The sequence below is a fragment of the Crotalus tigris genome, unplaced genomic scaffold (genome assembly GCF_016545835.1).
Source record: "Crotalus tigris isolate CLP2741 ecotype Arizona unplaced genomic scaffold, ASM1654583v1 scf7180000018124.1459596, whole genome shotgun sequence".
Classification (NCBI taxonomy): domain Eukaryota; kingdom Metazoa; phylum Chordata; class Lepidosauria; order Squamata; family Viperidae; genus Crotalus; species Crotalus tigris.
Window position 1 is genome coordinate 1,023,287 of NW_024096836.1, and position 19,187 is coordinate 1,042,473.

The 19,187-nt window shown below is 35.3% G+C and overlaps 2 protein-coding genes across 9 annotated transcripts in view; one reads left to right on the forward strand and one right to left on the reverse strand.

Annotated features, from left to right (window-relative positions):
* Positions 1 to 8,600, forward strand: part of MARCHF10 (membrane associated ring-CH-type finger 10) — a 126,894-nt gene extending 118,294 nt beyond the window's left edge. For all 6 annotated transcript variants that reach the window (XM_039348184.1, XM_039348185.1, XM_039348183.1 and 3 more), the window contains one exon: positions 7,967 to 8,600. In XM_039348184.1, the coding sequence (XP_039204118.1) occupies positions 7,967 to 7,995 (29 nt within the window). In that variant the 3' untranslated portion in view covers positions 7,996 to 8,600. The remainder of the gene's footprint in view (positions 1 to 7,966) is intronic.
* A 1,413-nt stretch (positions 8,601 to 10,013) lies between these two features.
* MRC2 (mannose receptor C type 2) overlaps positions 10,014 to 19,187 on the reverse strand; it is a 142,326-nt gene continuing 133,152 nt past the window's right edge. For all 3 annotated transcript variants that reach the window (XM_039348178.1, XM_039348177.1, XM_039348179.1), the window contains exons 27-30: positions 15,406 to 15,525; positions 14,820 to 14,999; positions 13,951 to 13,977; positions 10,014 to 13,073 (exon numbers count right to left, since the gene is read on the reverse strand). In XM_039348178.1, the coding sequence (XP_039204112.1) occupies positions 12,853 to 13,073; positions 13,951 to 13,977; positions 14,820 to 14,999; positions 15,406 to 15,525 (548 nt within the window). In that variant the 3' untranslated portion in view covers positions 10,014 to 12,852. The remainder of the gene's footprint in view (positions 13,074 to 13,950; positions 13,978 to 14,819; positions 15,000 to 15,405; positions 15,526 to 19,187) is intronic.

Here is a 19,187-nt window from a genome sequence, read left to right on the forward strand (position 1 = left end):
GGTTTTTATTTGATTTTTAGTTTAGGTTGATCTTTTTTTCTTTCTTTTTTTTGTTTGTGTCGAGAGTGAAAGTAAAATGGCGATTTGAAAGTTTTTTTTTCCGGAAAAAAGTGAGTCAAATGGAACGTTATGGACTATATTGTTTTCTTTTAAACTTTTTTCCTTTTTTTTAAAAGGTGGATTTGAGATTTTTTAAACTCTCCTTTGTTTTTTCATTTTTTTTGAGGATATTTTTTATTGCCTTTCTTTTTTTTAAGAAGGAAGAAAGAAGAAACAAGATCTCTTGTTTTTTTAAAAAATGGCTTCAAAGAGGCAAGCAGCTTCTACAGTTCCTAAGGTGGCTTCTTCTCCTGCGATTCTACCAGCACAACAACCTAAAGCTACACCACCACCCTCTCCTCCTTTGCCAACAATAACGGTACAAGATATGAAAGATATAATGGGAAATGCTGTATCTCAAATCAGAGGGGAAGTGAAGGAGCTCTTAGAGCAGAATAAAATTCAAATCAGAGGGGAAATGAAGGAGCTTTTGGAGCAGAATAATACTATTCTGAGGCAAGATATAGTTATGGCATTAACAGGACTTGTTTCTGTGGTTGAGAAGCTAGACTCTAGAGTGGAAGAGGTTGAAGACAAGGTTGACATTCTGGAAGACAAGTTTGAAGGCATGGAAAAAAAGATGGAAATTTCACAAGATGATATTGTTATGTCTCAGTATAGGGAAATGGAACATGCTTTAAGAATCAGAGGGCTGAAAGAGGACATGCAGCAGGACTTGACAGAGATTGTGGTAAATGACTTTGCTGTTATTTTGAATAGAGAGAAAGAAGAGATATTTAGAGAAGTTGAAAAAAAATACAGAGTTAACTCCTGGGTCGCAAAACAAAAAAATTTACCAAGAGATGTGGTGATTTATTTTGCAAAGAGATCTCTGCGTAATGAAATCATACAAGCTTTCTATAATAAGAGGTTCCAGATTGCTGCTCAAGATGTCATTATTTTAAAGGAGATCCCATCTAAAATTTTAAGAAAGAGAAAAGACTTTGTCTTTTTAGCTAATGAGCTTTAAAAAAGAATGATGCCATTTAGATGGGAGATTCCGATGGGTATTGTCGTGAGCCATGCGGGGACGCGTTATAGACTTAACACAGTTACTAAAGCAAAGGAGTTTTACAGTTCGGTCCTGGGAGCAGGCTCACCATCATCTATGATGCAGAAAGGTTTGGATGGCAAAGAGGTGGAACAGCAGTCTGAAGGATTAGGTGTGATGGTCGCTGGAAAGTTACAGGCGGAGTGGTCGCGACAAACAGAGATCAAAGAGCAAAGAATGACCCGTGCAGCACATAGACGTAAGGAAAAGGAACAACAGAAGAAAGAAGTTAAAGAATCTCTTCAAGAAATTGTTTCGCTGCTGGTGGGAGGAGCAAGACCCAAGAGTTCTGCAGCATATTCTTCAATGGCAGATCTTCAAATAGTCTTCTCCAGGCTTTTGGTTAAGGGAGATGGTAAAGCTCCTGACTTGGAATGCTAATGGCCTTAACTCCCCGCAAAAGAGAAAGAAAATCTTTCATTACTTAAAGCAACACAATAATGATATTATTTGTTTGCAGGAAACTCATATTATACCTAAAGATCAAAAATATCTAGTTAATGCTCGCTTGGGATCTCATTTTGTATCTTCTGCTCCTGGGAAAAAAGGGGGAGTAGTTATTTATGTTAAGCAAAACTTATCAGCCTGTTTGATAGAATTTGATCTTCAAGGGAGATATGTTATGATTGAAGTTGCCTTATATGGTAAGAAAGTACTTATAGTGGGATTGTACGCACCAAATCAACAACAGGAACAATTTTATAGACTTCTACACCAGAAATTAACTTTGTTGGATTACAGATCTGTGATATTAATGGGAGACTGGAATGGTGTGTTAGATACTCAAAGAGACAAAAAAGGATCTTCTACTTCTTTCAAACAGGCTAAATTACCTAAAGCCTTCTTTGATTTGAAAGAGGACTGGGAGCTGAGAGATTACTGGCATGAACGCAATCAGGAGGAGAGAGATTTCACTTTCTTTTCAGATAGACACCAATCTTTTTCAAGAATTGATTTTTTTTTAATCACAACTGATTTATATTTTAGGGTAAAGAATGTTAAAATTTTTCCTAGGACATTGACGGATCATAGTCCAGTTTGGATGGAGTTGGTTGATGAAAAAGAGGAGAGGAGATCGTGGAGGATGAATGATAACTTATTTAGACAAGAAAAGAATGTCCAAAAATTAAAGGAGCATTTAAAGGATTATTTTGTTTTAAATATGCATAAGGGAACTTCAATGTCTATGGTATGGGATGCAGGTAAAGTCTACATGCGAGGGATTTTGATACAAATGAATATGCTCACAGACAGAAGCAGATTCAGAAACGTAAGGAATTGGAAAATGAGATTAAACTAAAAGAAAAAATTTTGATTTTAAACCCTACAGATGAGAAGGTTAAAGAATCTATAAAATTGCTTAAATCACAATTTAATATGTTGATGGCTGATCAAACTGCAATTAACTTATTGTATATGAAATAAAATACATTTTGTAATGCTAACAAACCAGGGAGATGGTTGGCATATCAATTGAGAAAGAAACAGAGACAGAGAACTATAGATAAAATAAATTATAATGGTAAATTGGTATATCAGAAGGAGTTGATTAAGAAATCTTTTTTAGATTATTACCAAAAATTATATAAGAGTACTAAAGTACAGGTTTTAGATATAGATAATTATTTAAATGAAGCCAACTTCCCTAAATTAACAGAAGATCAGAAACAAGAAATTAATGGTTTGATTACTAATGAGGAAATTGAGATGGTGATCAAAGAATTAAAATTAGGTAAAGCACCGGGTACGGATGGCTTGACATCTATTTATTATAAAACTTTGGTACAAGAGATGGTTCAATCTTTAAGTGAACTTTTTAATAATATATTACAGGGCTCAGAGATTCCCCCATCATGGGGTAGAGCCTTTATATCTTTAATTTCAAAAGAAGATCAAGACCTTACTTTACCAAAGAATTATAGACCTATATCTCTTTTAAATGTAGATTATAAGATTTTTGCGAAAATTTTAGCCAATAGGCTTATGAGGGTTTTGCATCATGTCATACACACAGACCAAACAGGCTTTATAACTGGAAGGTATATGAAGAATAATGTTAGACAAATCATTAATTTATTAGAATATTTAGATAAAAATAATCAAGTTTCCGCAGGATTGATATTTTTAGATGCTGAAAAAGCTTTTGATCAATTGAACTGGCAATTTATGTTAAGATTAATTGAGAAAATGAATTTTGGAGGAAAAATTTTACAAGCTCTTGGTGTTATTTATCAAAAACAAACGGCACAACTTATAGTCAATGGGGGTTTGTCAGAGATTTTTACAATAGAAAAAGGGACTAGACAGGGATGTCCATTGTCACCACTGCTGTTTGTTTTAACTTTGGAAATATTGTTGATTAAAATTCGAGAATCACAGCAAATAAAAGGAATAGAAGTCAATAAAAAAGAATATAAATTAAGAGCCTTTGCAGATGACTTGGTGGTTACCTTATCACAACCTATTTATTCTGTAGTAGAGTTACTACAATTGATACATCAATATGGACGGGTTTCGGGTTTTAAAATTAACAATAATAAGACTAAAATATTACCTAAAAATATGACTAATCTGGATAAGCAGACTTTGGTTAATTTGACAGATTTTGAGGTTGTTGATAAGGTAAAATATTTGGGGGTTACTCTATCTGTCTCTAATGCAAAATTGTATAAAAATAATTATGAAAAGCTGTGGGTCAAGATACAAAGAGATTTGAAAAATTGGGAGAAGTTGCAATTATCTCTTCTGGGAAGAATTGCGGTGATTAAAATGAATGTTCTGCCAAAGTTTCTTTTTTTATTTCAAATGATACCTATTTTAAAGAACGAGGTTAATTTAAATGAATGGCAGAAAGGTATCAACAAATTTATCTGGGCAGGGAAAAAACCAAGAGTAAAACTTAAAATTATACAAGATACTCGTGAGAGAGGTGGACTCAAGGTACCGAACTTGAAATTGTATTATGATGCTGTGGTTTTAACATTAATTAGTGATTGGGTTAACTTAACAAATGTAGAAATACTCCTCTTGGAGGGTTGGGATTTACTTTTTGGATGGCATGCCTATTTAATTTTTAATAAAAAGGTTGACAGGGTTTTTAAATCTCATATTATAAGGATTTCTTTACTTCGGGTCTGGAGGAAATATTATAGAACTGATTCTAAAATTCCATTATGGGCCATACCATGGCATGCGATAGAGGGGATAAGGAGAGGAGTTAAGATGGATAGTGTTTCTTATGCACAATTACTTAGATGGGATGGTAAAAATTGGCAGTTAAAATCTTTGGAAGATTTAGCACAAGAAAATATTATATATTCATGGTTTCAGTACAGACAAATTGTGGATAGATGGAAGGTAGATTGTAATGTGGGTTTGCTTAGAGAAGATGAGAATTTTTTTAAACAAGTAAAAGATCAAAGACGAACTCATATTAAAAGAATTTATGGGGTGCCAGTAGAATTGGATTCAGAAGCAGAATTAGTTAAAGAATGTATGATTAAATGGGCACAAAATTTTGGTGAACCAGTTTTATTAGATACTTGGGAAACTATTTGGGTGAGAAATGTCAAATTTACACAAGCCCAGAATTTAAGGGAGAATTTTTATAAAATGTTTTACAGATGGCACCTTGATCCACAAAAAATGTCTCGTATGTATCCTGACTTACAGCCTAAATGTTGGAGATGTGGATGTTTGGATGCTACTTATTATCATATCTGGTGGTCGTGTAAAAATATAAAAGCCTTTTGGATTAAGATATGGTGGAATATTCAAAGAATTTTTAGAAGGAGGGTAAAATTTACCCCACAATTGTTTTTGTTAGGTATCGTTATTGATTGCGATACTAAGGAGATTACATTGATGTTAAATTTAATTACAGCCGCAAGGTTGTTAGTAGGGCAATGTTGGAAGAAGGAATCTTTGCCTACTTTGCAAGAGTGGTTTCTTAAAGTTTCTTATTTGGCGGAAATGGCAAAGATTTCGGCTTTCTTGAAGGACCAATCGCAAGAGATGTATGTTGCGGTATGGAAAAAATGGATAGATTTTATACAACATAAGTTGGATATAAAAAAATATTATTTAGTTTTTTAACAATTTATATTTAAAATTGAATATTTTGGTTTTTTTTCTTTTTTTTCTTTTTTGTTCTTCTTTTTTCCCTTTTTTATTCTTTTCCTTTCTAAACATTTATTTTTTGTATTCATGTTTTTTTATATATATACTATTGTTAATTATTTCACAATTTTTTTAATTAATGTATTTAGATTTCTAACTAATGTATTTAGATTCATTTATGGTTTATATATTTTTTTTAAGATTTTTTGATGAAATTTTAATTAAGCCTATATTCAGCTCTGGGAAGGTTGGGGGAGGGAATGGGAGGGTTGGGGAGGTTGGGGGGAAGATTGTTTTGTTTTTGTAAAATCTCAAAAATTTAATAAAAATTATCTTTGAAAAAAAATAAAATAAAATAAAAATGTTGCAGTGCTACTTCTTTCAGACCCTTCCATTTGGCAATATCTATGCATATTTACCCAGAATACATTCTTCTTTGTTCAGAGTTTTTTATTCACTAGTGTGTTTCAGCTGCTGCGTGCTACTTTTGGTGACATGGTACTTCTAAACAAGGCTTATATCAGGCAATTATCCTGCTTATTTATAGAATTGTATTAGAGTTCCAGATGATATGAACTTTCATCTGCATCCTTCCTGTGTTTTTCCATTATTGTGAAAAAGTACTTAGTTTCTAAATGATCATGTACATATGGATGCTACTGTGATAAGACAGCAACCTTACTATAAAGGTATTAGAAAGAAAATAATATCTGATTCCCTAGGTTTCAATTCATGCAAGATGTTACAGTTTTTTCTAGTTTTTAGATCATTGCTCTTCAATGACAATATCTATTTCATGAATGAAGGCAAATGGATAATGTTGCAGGATCCAATATCTGAGTTGGTCACCAGGACCAGAGATTTAGTCTTATGAGCTTTCAGACTCGTGCTGGAGCTCATCCTCAGGGAACTTCTCTCTGCCAGAATGTTTGCTTTGGTTTATTCCATGCATAATATTTATGCGATCGCTTGGTGGTGGGAGATATTTTTAATATAATCTACTAGAACCCTTGCATGGATTGCCCCTGTGATTAAGTAGGGCAGACAGGGAGGAAGCTAACCACCAGACTGCAAGAACACAAGAGCGATCAGACGAGGGGACCCGAACTCATTGGTAGCTTCACATTGCAATGAACGATATACATTCAATTTCGCAGCTACTAAGATTGTTGGCTGAGCAGGTAAAAGATAGCCAGGGAAATGACTGAAGCCTGGAAAATGGACTCTCAATCAACAGGAGTGCTGATTTACCACCAGCTTATCAGTTATTTAGGAGCCGAGGACTTGGCAGCACAAGGAAACAACAGTTAATGATTTAATAGCTGGCCATTCACACCCCAATCAACAAATAAAAAGCCACACATAACCAGGCATCAAATAAATACGACACATAGAATAGCCCAACGCGCACGTTCTGGTAGAGAGAAGTTCCTTGAGGATAGGCTCCAGCATGACTCCAAAAGCTCACAAGATTAAACCTCTGGTTCTGGTGATGATCCATACTGGATCCTTAATATCTGTAATGATCATTATCTATAGTAAGAAGGGGGCACATATTTAAAATAAGAGTTTTCAGGTATAAATGCATATATCACTAAAATGTATTGCGTTATTTGCAGTGTTTCAATATCTATTTTATAGCAAAGGGACACTATAGTTAATTAGTTTTTGTATGGTCAACATCTGATATAAATCTCCTTGAAGGTAATAAATTGAATAAGATGTTTATCTGGAGAAATGTACTACTGTATTTCCCCAAAAATAAGACTGGGTCTTATTATATTTTGCCTCTAAAAGAGGCACCAGGTCTTATTTTTTGGGGGGGGTGTCTTTTGTACTCACCTTCAGCACCAACAGTCCCGCCCAGCTGCTCCACTTCTACTACAGCTGAAGGAGCACCTTCATTTTGCAGCTGCATTTTGCAGTCAAAGGCCTTTCCAGAAGGCCTCTGCAGACTAGTATTGAGCTATGGATTCAACCCATAGCTTGGTTCTCAGCTACAGCAGCCTTGCAGAACCAAGCTATGGATTGAATCCATAGCTTGGTTCTTGGCTGCAGAGGCCTTCCGGAAAGGCCTCTGATTGCCAAATGCAGGCCAGAATGTAGAAAATGTCACAGAAGAAGCGAGGAGAGGCCTAGCTGCCAGGTAAGTGGGTGCAGGGCGCATGGGGCAGCTCCACCCCCCAGCCCCACCATAGCTTGATTTTTAGATATGTGCCTCACTCCAAAACTATGACTTATTTTTGAGGTCGGGCTTATATATTAAGCCCATTCCCAAAAATCAAGCTAGGGCTTATTTTCGATGTAGGCCTTATTTTGGGGAAAACATGGTATGTATATGCTGAGACAAGCATCCTTTATTATGTGACATTTCAGAAAAACACCCAATATATTCTTGGAATATTCTCTTGACTTTGTCAAACTAATTTGAACGTGTGACATTCATATGTATACAATTTATGCCATGTCACAAGTACAGTATATTATTCCAGGTGTTATTTTGGGATTCCAGGTTATTTTAGTTTAACTACTAATCATGAAGTGATAAACGTTTATGATGAATGCATAAATACAATTTTATCACTAATTTAGAAAGATTGCTGTTTTAAGAGGCAAAAGAGTCTAAATAATAAATGTATATATGTATGTATGTCATGTATGTTATTTATTTGTTTATTTATTATTTATTTACTGCAGATCCAACCAATTCTGCCAACAGTGGCTAAGAACTGTCAAGCAGGATCTGAAGAAGTAAATTCCTTTTAGAAATCTGACAGAACTCTCCTCTACACCCTTCCACTTTCACCTGTTGATAACACCAGGCCAAAATGAATATGTGCACCATTCATATTCAGTGTCACCTTTTTAAATTTAAAGCCTTCTAAGGGTCTGGGGTTGTTTGTGTGGTTTGGTTCTTGTCTTAAGTTGTATTACTAACTTTTTTTTTCAATATCTTGGATTATTAACAGCAATTTGTAAAGTATAAATATCTCCTACTGACTAGCCAGCAACTACTTCTCAATCAACAACGGCTACAGTTTTGTTTGTGGGTACTTTTTAATTGAAGTTTAGCAATCTTCTAGATGGCTAGGTCCCTGTTTTTCTATACTTTCTTTAGAAGCCAGTTTGCATAATTTTGGTATGGATCAGAGGCTTCTTGAAGATCCAAAATAATTTGTATATTAAAATAAAGTTGTATGCCCCATCTTATCAAACAATCTGTGATACACAGATGTAAATGAACTGATGTACTGTTGTATGAACATCTTGCCTATGATTTACATGGCACAAGAATCTAATAAAATACATAATCTTTTGTTCTCTTTCCAGACACCACCTTACCCTTTTTGCAGAATAGATGGTTTGCTTAGTTATAATATCATTGTTATACTATTTTAGGACCAGGGTAAAAATCCAGTAGATATTTCCTTCATAAGTTTAGTACTTAGAGTTTTTGATATAAACTCTCTTTACCTTGAGATAAACCCAGAGTTTTCTTTAAACCTCACCTCTCTAAACTTCTTTAAATCTCACCTATTTTATTTTGCTATACATTTAATAGTTTTTTCCCTTGGCGAGGACTGTTTCATGCACAGTACTGCACATGCTGTAAGTTCATGGTGGTTTAATGTTACAACAATACCAACAACTGTAGTCCATAAAATTTATCACATTTGGAGCCTTTACAACATCGCCACTAATTTCCATGCTGCCATAATAAGCTATATTTGAAGAACTTATGCCTGTAAACCTAGAGACAGCTTTTGAAAATTACATTGCCATAAAATACAAATCGTGGAACATAATTTATAAATACAGAAAATATTTTTGAAGAGTCTCTATGCCCACAGGAGGGAATCCGAGAACACCGATAAGGTACTTAAAGTACCCTTGTAGTTCAAACATACCATATTGGTTACAGATGCATGAATCCTTTGCAGAGAAATTTCATTTCTTTGTTTACACTTCATAAGCAGTGAATGCATTCAGTGATCAAGCATAGTGTATTATAGGACAGGATGCAACCTTTTAAAGCTATGCTGAATATCAATTTCTTTTTTTAACTGATCTTTTTTGTTTATATATGATAGTAAGTATTAAAACCTTTGCAACTGCATCCCTGAAAATGAATGCTTTAAATAAACATATTTAAGATTAAGTAAGCATAATCTCATAGATACCGTCTAAAGCTTCATTGGCATTCTGATTTTCATCTTGCTCTAGAGTTGATACCCTAGTGTTAAATATTCTGACTATTCTCCTAAAGGAGTAAGTTGTGAATCAATTTTAGAGATTGTATTTTTAGTTCTCTAGTTCTAGTAAGTTTCCCTTTATATCAACTCTCTATATATTATATTTTGACTTGAATTAGCTACCTGTATAATTCGAAAGGAGCAATGTTGCATACTATTATAGATGTTTGCAATTAAACTGGGATAAATTGCAAAGTTTGGCTAAGGCCAGAATTAAATAGTACTGATTTTTTAAAGTTCTTCTGCTTCATACATTACCTAGCACAAATGATTATCTATCTTATGATTTTGAGTTCCAACATGAGTTCCATTGCAGAGAAAAATTTAACAATGCTTATTTAGATCTCATAACATAGAATCTTCCCAATATTAATCAAAGTAAATATCGGCATTGTAATACATTCTGAGAGAATAAAATAAATCGCAAAGAGCTAAGAACTGTTTTGACTCTTTGTGACTATTGAAAATATGGAAAAAAACATTGCTGAAAATGATGGGAAAGTAAGCTTTATTCAAAATACTTATTTTTTTAAAAAAGCTATAGCAATCTATTTTAAAATATGCCAGTTTCGTTTTTAGCACCTTTTCACATTATTAAAAACAAATAGAAAATATTTAAACTGAAACATTTTTCCAGTATATTGAAATGCCTCCATTAATGGCAGTATACTTCTCCCCTCCTTTATGGAATTAATCATTTCTAGTTACACTTGATTTACTCTGAAAGCAAATAATAAGCAAGAATATACAGTATAGTCATTATGGAGAAAGAAACTGAGGGAATAGCAGCCGCTTGAATAGCTGGGAGAATGAAGAGGCTGATCTTGAAAAGCTTTCCATCCTTTCAGCTCTGCTATTGCACTTCCTCTTTGAACACATGTTAGCTGGCTTGCCTTGCACAAGAGATGTTTTCAAGACAATTCTCCTATCAAACAAAATTGAAAGCATGCCAGCAGTTCATGGGGAAGGAACCTATGCTTCTTTTTTTAAAAAAATAGTCATTTCAGTGAACAATGGTGTCAGTTTCCACAAGATATTTGCACATAAATCCTGTCCTAAATATTACTGCAAAGTGATTCTACTTCATCAGTAAAATGGTAAATCTTTTGTGCCCAATGCTACAAATCTTGACCTCTGCCCTAACTTTATTAAGATGCTGGAGGGCTGCTTGTATATCTCAACAGTGTATCCCATCAATGAGATGAAAAAAACATTGCACATGCTCAAAGGCAACTTGCCCATCCTACGACAGAGTTTGAAACATCTAAATGCTCTATCTTGATTTAAATTATCCCCTGAGGAGAAAAATATTGAGCAAGAAAGCCATATAAACATATACAGATATACACTCCTTTAAATCAAAACGTTGCTCACAGAATAGGCAGTTATCAAGGAAAAGAAAACGGGAAAGTTAGATTTGCTTTGAAACTTTCCTTAATGTTTGTTGATCTGGAATGTATTCAGGTATCTAAATGTCATAGGTATACCTTTTTTTTTTTTTACAAACACTTAATATCCAGCTTAAGTGAAAAATCTGTTTTCATATATAATAAAATTCCTTAAGTATCTAAGTTGTAAAAATATTTATCCCCACTTCATTGAAACAGTCACCACTCAGAAATATTTAATTAGAAACAAAAATGTAAAATAGAAAGGCTCTTATAGGGTGCCTGTTTTAAATGAGGCTCCTTTTATTCTTTATTTCTGTAAATAATTATTATAATAAAAAGCCACTATTCTAAGCAGGTACAGTATTTTTTCATTGGTTCTTAGCATTGGCATCCAAGCCTTAAGTTGCCCAGCAGCCTATATGCTATTTTTAAATAAAAATAAAGGATTTGCTTTTTTCAAATGATTTTAAACCCATGGGGAATGGAACATCAATTCACAGGCCAGCTTTCTGTTGCTGAAACATGACTGCCCAAACTAGGGGGAGAAATAAAATATTGAGAAGGGCATCCAAATGTCATAATACAAACTGCTTCTACACACATACGATGTCTCTCTCACAAAAGCAGTGGAGCTTGTATCGTGCTGCTCATTTTGTGATTGTGATGAAACTCAGATACTGAGCACACTGGGTTCCAAAATTTAGATATCTTTGTGCAATATCAGGTTTACATAATAAGTGCATTATTGTTTCCTCTTTGTGTTATTACATAGGACAATTACTGCTTTGGCTGCCTTTATTCATTTTAAGTGCTCAAACATTATTTCATCTGGGGAAATGTAATCCTTCAGTACAACCTTCTCATTCTGATTATTATTCTCTCAGATATAAAGATCCGAATGCCACACCTACTGCATTTTCTTAACACATGTGTTTTATAATCAATGAATAGTAATTACACAACACTCTGGCCATTTTTATGCAGTATTGTATGAAGTATCTAACTGCCAAAACATTTCAACACCCTTACTTTGTTACCCCAAAGCATTCATTTATTAAATTTATTTGCCACCCATAAATTTAATAAAATAAATCTATCTATACTGGTGCTTAAAAGTTTGTGAACCCTTTCAATATTTATACATAAATATAGTCTAAACCATGATCTGTTCTCCACATGTCCTTAAACTAGATAAAGAAACCAATTAAACAAATGAGTCAAGACATTATGCAGAAATATTGAACCTTCAAAGAAATTCACCAGCTTTTAAGCACCGCTATAAATATTTCTATTATGAAGCTGGCACTCGTAAATATGAAAGTTCAATGATGCTGCTTTCAATGATTTTGGGGAAAGGCTTTCTATGGCAATAGGTTTCATGGTAGTATCAAGGCTTAGAAAAGAAAAAGTCGCTGGGCAGCAATGGAATAGAAGATCTGGTCTCAACCAAAAGAATTCAAGGGCCTTTGACATGGCTCTGAGAAGTAATGGAAGACATATCACAGAAAGAAACAAAACAGGAAAGGAAGAGCAAGATGAAAAGATACAGCAAAATACTTGTTTTGCTATTATTATCAGAGAGAAAAAAAAATGTTTATATACTAAGTCTCTAAAGAGATGTGAAGAAGCTGTACAGCCACCTAGAGATTATAGGCTCCAAAATGAGATTTTCCTTCCAAGAGATCAACCATCATTTTTCTCTTCTCTGAGTAGGACAAAGGTAAAAGATGGAATTTCTTACAAAGTTCCATTTTGTATTTCTCCACATCTCTTTAGTGGGTCGCTGCCCTGCCTTTCAACTCTTCTGCTGTAACTCAGCAGTTGTGTTCTGCTCTCCTGAGAGGCTTGTTTTTGAGACTGTTCATGACAGGTACTTGTGACCCTCTCATCCCTGTTCCCCACCCCCACCCCCCCACTCCCACACTTGACAGATTCATCATTAGTCTTGTTGTTCATTCATCTCCATATCAGATACCAGGATGTTCTTCTCAGCAGATTCACTAGGACTTGCATTGGTGCGGCTATAGCGAGCACTCTCAAATGTCCCTCGTTCTGAAATCCACCTGCGCTTATACAGATAGAAAGCAACAGCTACCAGTACACATAGTGTTAGAGAGGAGAGGATGACTACAACAATGGTTTTTGTGTTTTCCAGGAAAGCTGCAGTAAAAAGAGAAAGAGGAGGAAAGATTCATTTTGTAACTAAACAGTATTCAAAGAAGAATGAGCAAAATAATTTTGTGTGTAAAACTGACCAATAACAACTTGATGAACACTAAGAGATGTATCAGTCAAGTTGGGAGATTCCAATCCATTTAGAAACTGTGTATATTTCATCTAAATACTTTGCTTACTCATAGACTTCGTTAAACTATTCAAAATAGCAGTTATAATCTGCAATTATATATAGATGTGCTAAATTCAACTTGTTCAATTATTTCTACCACTTTCTTTCAGATAATAACAGATAAAATCTAAAGGACTTTCTCTTCAATAGTAAATGATGCTCTACAAACTTTTTCCATACAAGGCATCATGGACTACAAACCCCATGGTAACATCCATGCAAAATTATAAACCACATGTCTCTTACTCCCTCCCCCCAAATGTGGAGAGATAGCAAAGTATTGTCTTTGGTAAAGTCAATGGACTCTCCACTCCTATTCAAAATGACCTAATCCTGGTTATACTTCTCAAGTCAATTCTTTTTTCACATCTAAGGCAGGTTGGTGTTGGTGGTAAAAGAACAGGGCAGGAGGCAGGATGAAGAATTAAAGAAAGTCTATTTCTGGCATGCTATCTGCCCTTGTTACACTTACCTAATATAATTTAAGTAGGGGGAATTATTAAATTGAACAATCTTCTTCAAATACTTGCCATACCCACAGTACAGAATATATTTATTTTTTATTAGTTTGGTTTACCTTCTGTTTTTTATTCAGTTTGAGCACTCATATGCAAAGTCTAATTAGATCAACTTTCACCCTATTAATTTCAACAGTGGTATTGTTGGGTTAGGCAAAGGGGCAAGGCATACCTGATTTGGAGATGGAGCTTCCTTTCACTGCCATGGAAAATACAAAGAAATAAGAATGTCAGCTTCCTGTCCCAATATCATTTGACCTACCTCTCCAATGCTGTTCAAGCTATTCCATAATGACTCATATTCTGCTGCAGCATCTCCTGAGTTGTGATCAAATATTTCTTGATTTCAAACTACGTATCTCCAATTTAGTCACAAACTCACAAGGAGGTAGATCATTTTTACATGTAGTTGAGCCCTTAATTTTTGTCCTCCATCATAATATTAAACAAATTAAAATAATACTTTAATTAATCCAACTTAGAAAAATGTGAACATATGCAATTCTTTCTAGATTCCTACAATGTTTTATCAGGCAGAATGGAAAAGATTATGTGCAATCCACTCACTGTCTCCTCTTTATCTAATAAGGGTTTCTCTTTTAACTCTTTTTCATTTCACCTCTTAAAGAATTCCATAAACCTGCAGAATATTGCAAATTCTTTCAATTTTAGTTGGTCCAATCAAAGACCCAATTCTAACGTAAGGCTACCACAAACCAACCACAATTTACAGGAAAGTAAAGAACTATACAACCCAAATCTTGTCTAAACCAATCAGCCACTTTTTTGCCCACTGGCCCAAAGTCTCCCTGACTCCTCAAATTCATCTGCACATCTTCATGAAAATATTTGCTTTCCCCCTATAAAAACAGATCGTTCCAACCATAAAATGGTATCTGTTATAATTTGCTCTTGTCCTAAAATAGATGGATAGGTAAGAACTTCCAGCTCCTGTTTGCATTCTCTAATGCTGCAGTTCACTTTAGGGCCATTAAAAGCCTGCCCTGATTTTATCTCGACAAATTTAATTCATTTCCTTACCTCGAGTTGTCTTACAGATGACTCCCATTGTTACATTTGAACAAGAGCCCAAACGCCATACCCCATTGCTGCTCTGGATCCAATAGCAGCTATTTGGGCTGATCATGCTTGGTCCTGTGTCATGTTGTCCCCAGTTAGAATAGTTTACAGCTGTGCTGTCATGCCAAACAAGTGTACCCCCTGTACAGAAGGGAGAAACATGCTTTGTGTGATTAATAAAAGAGCCATTCTAGAGTGATATATGAGAATCTCCTCAGACCATCAAATGTTGGAAAGTAGCAAAAAGCAGTAGCATAATCATTAAAACATTTGACCAGGACTGGGGATGCACCACCCACACCCAATCACTCTTTGTCAACCTAGCCAAGTTCACGGGTTTATTTTTGTGGGAGAAAAAGTAAAGAAAGATCCCATGTAAACCACCTTTGGAGAAACAGTGGGATATAAAGCTAATAAGTACACAGTCAAAGTAAACTTTCAGAGAATGACTCTCCAGCAAAGCACATTGCTACAAATCAATTTCAAAGTTATCAAAGTTGTCTAAGTGCTAAACAATAAAGCAGTCTCTCAATTCTGCTTGATTTACCTTTGGGATTAAAGGACATCCCCAGCCATACTCCTTTGGCTTGGCTCTCATAAACTTGTAGATGTTGCCAAATAAAGATATTCTCCATCTCATCTAGAATGGACAGCATCATACCTCCAACTGTGGAGAATAGAAGAGATGCAACAGCCTGAAAAATTACAGAACAGTTTACACTTCACTGGGAGAGAGAAACTTTGCCGTAGTTCAGAGGCCCTTAAATTACGCAATTCTCCTCATATGAAGGCTATTCACCAGAATAAATATGCCATATATTTTACAATTGTGTTTTTAATTCTAGAATATATTGCATATTTATTCTTGTGAATAAATGCATTTGATGAATTTCTGTAAGATTGAAGTTTACAAGAAACACAACTTCACGTACATGGGTATCTGCTGGGAGTGTCAAACTCTACAAAATGGCAGCATCATAATCAACACTCTACCTCTTTTATATGTGTGTTTGACAACACAGCAGATATAAAAGGATGGGATTTTAGTCAAGATGCCATATTTACCATCCTGCAGATTTTGATTTTTTAAAAAATTGTCAAATTTATATGCCATCTATCTCATCAAAGCCAACTGTAAGCAGTGTACAAACATTCAATAAAAATACCATATATAATTTTTTTAAAAATAGAGACCATAAATTTAAAATACAGTTAAAATTAAATTGACCAAGATGGAGAGGAATGGAGCAACTGAGATTTATTGGGGTCCTAGGTCAGTTGGCAGTGGCAAGTTTTCAGGCCCTTTCGGAAAGTTGAAAAGGTAAGTACTGATCTGACCTGGGGGGAATAGTATTCCAGAGAAATGGCCCTTTCTCTGGGACCTTGCCAGCCAGAATTCCTTAACTGCAGGGTCCGTGTATTATTCTTGTGACAACATGGATGGATAGGCTAATCTTATCAGGATGAAATGATTCCTCAGAAAATCTGAACCTGGATTTTCACCACCGCTCCATCTCACCAAGCAACTGCATATATGCTATTCATCCATCCAGCCAGCCAGCCAGCCAGCCATCCATCATTTGTATCCCATCTTTATTATTTTTACAAATAATTCAAGGTGGCAGACATATCCAGAACACTTTCCTCCTCCTATATTCCTTACAATAACCATCCTGTGACGTGAGTTGGGCTGAGAGAGCGTGACTGGCCCAAAATCATCCAGCTGGCTTTCATGGCTAATACAGGACTAGAACTCACAGTTTTCCAAGTTCTAGTTGGAAGCCACCTGGAGTCAAGTGGAAGAGAGATGGGTAGCAAACATATGTAATAAATAAATGCATGCATACATATATAAGTACATTACTTAGCTGTATCCTTAAAAAGAAATCTTGTTGCCAATTTTACAAAATAGGATTGCTTGGAGGCCTAGACTGTGCTTCCAAAAATCTTCCTCTTTGACCTGGACTGAATCAGAGATTTTTTTTATTTGCTTCAAGCTGCCCAGTTGTAAGAAACAGATGCAGAAGTCTCTACGGAAGATGCTGATGCTGAACGCTCTGCTTGTAACTTAACCTGCTCTTTTTAGCTATTATCAACTGCTTATCTGTACTGAATTCTATTCTAAAGTAACTGAGAAATACAAAGTGTCCAGGAGAGATGCTTCACAAGAAGCAAAAAAGTGTCAGAACTTGCATGAAAGAGACAGAAACAAATAAAAGTCCTCCAGCTGAGAAGAGGAAGATGAGGACAAACTGTTGCCTACAGCCTCCAAGATATCCTATCACCCCAGAGAGATCTTAAACAACATCAAACATTTGTTATATTAATTTATTCAGGATCTGAAACTGGAGTGGGAGAAATCCTTTATTTCAGTAAAGAAGATGTAGCAGGTATGTAATGTCTGAAGAGAATCAATAAATAGTTCAAAGTTTTACCAAAGTTTTATCAAAAAAGTTATAAGACATTGCTCAGATATGTACAGGTAGTCCTCGACCTACATTTCAATTAGTTCATTTAGTGACCATTCAAAATTACAGTAGTACTGAAAAAGTGACTTATGACCATTTTTCACACTTATGACCATTACAGCATCCCCATAGTCAGGTGATCAAAATTCAGATGTTTGGCACCTAACTCATATTTATGACAGTTGCAGTGTCCCAGGGTCATGTGATCACCTTTTGTGACCTTCTGACAAGCAAAGTCAATGGGGAAGCCAGATTCACTTAACAACTGTGTTACTAACGTAACAACTGCAGTGATTAACTTAACAACTGTGACAAGAAAGGTCATAAAATGGAGCATTTAACAACTGTCTCACTTAGCAACAGATATTTTGGGCTCAATTGTGGTTGTAAATTGAGAACTACCTGTAGTCAGGCCAATGTTTCAAGTACAAAACAGCCTCTAGCATAAAAAATAATTGAGAAAGACATTATGGATCTTAAAATGCTTCTGGCAGATCCTAAATAACATAGCAGATGAAAAAAACAGAACAATACCATGATAAATTATGTAGAAACAAAGGGTAATAATCTCTTCCTAGATCTACATTTGTCTGAAAAGGGCATACATAGCCAAAGAATTCAAAATTACAGGCTTGCAAAGTTAAAATAAAATCAAGAGTTATTGTAATTAAGTTTCTAAATTAATGTACCAGAGATAAAATTCTTAGGAAGCTCACAGGCTGAAGAAAATGAAGTGGGGACATTCATCAACTATTCTACAAAATGTAATTGCATTCAAGTCTATAACAGAACTGTTGATAGAAATGGGAAATTGCTATGAATGGAGATGTCCATTGTAACTTTTACAACTACAAAGAACAGAGATAATTTCTATTATTCAGGCCTTGAATCAAATTCTGGCAGACTTGAAGATTCCCATGATGTTGACAAAATGAAGAATTTGAACATTAAAATAGACACAGTTCCAAAAGGATGATCAAAAGGTAAATATAATAAAGGAAACCATATTGACCAGTTAGGAAGTACCATGTTTTCCCGAAAGTAAGACATGCCCTGAAAATAAGCCCTAGCTTGACCTTTGGGGATGGGCCTAATATAAGCCCTACCCCCAAAATAACCCCTAGTTTTGGGGTGATGTACACACCTAAAAATTAAGCCCGGGCGGGGGTGTGTGGAACTGCTCCATGCACACTGCACCCACTTACCGTGGCAGCCAGGCCTCCCATGAATCGACACCTGCCTTGCCGGCCCACTTCTTCTGCGGCGCCCCCAGCCTGCATTTCTCCATCAGAGGCTTTCAGGAAAGGGCTCTGCAGCTGAGAATGGAGCTTCAGATTCCCCTGGCCTGCATTTCGCCATCAGAGACCTTCTGGAAAGTCTCTGCAGCCAAGAACTGAGCTACAGATTCAATCCAAAATGCAGGCCAGGGGGGCTCTATGTGCATCAATCCGGAGCTTCATTCTCAATTGCAGAGGCATCTTTTTCAGCCGCAGAAGTGGACCAGCTGGGTGGAGCTGTCAGTGCTGCCAAAGTGAGGTAAGACCATGGAAATTACACCCCAAAAATAAGACCTGGTACCTTTTTTGGATGCTAAAAAAAAAAAAAAAAAATAAGACTGTCTTATTTTTCAGGGAAACATGGTAGTATAATATATAAAACTTTAATTTGCATCAGGACTTAAAGAAATATAGTTAAATTATAGCTAATTTATTAAGATAAACATAAATTTTATTGGGCAGTAAAACCCTTCCCCATTTAAAGCGTAAAGGGGCCAGAACAAGGTGGGGAGTTGGTTAGGAAGTGAACAAGAATATTAAGAATTTAGGGATCATTATAGAGGAGAGATTTGTGGGCACTGATG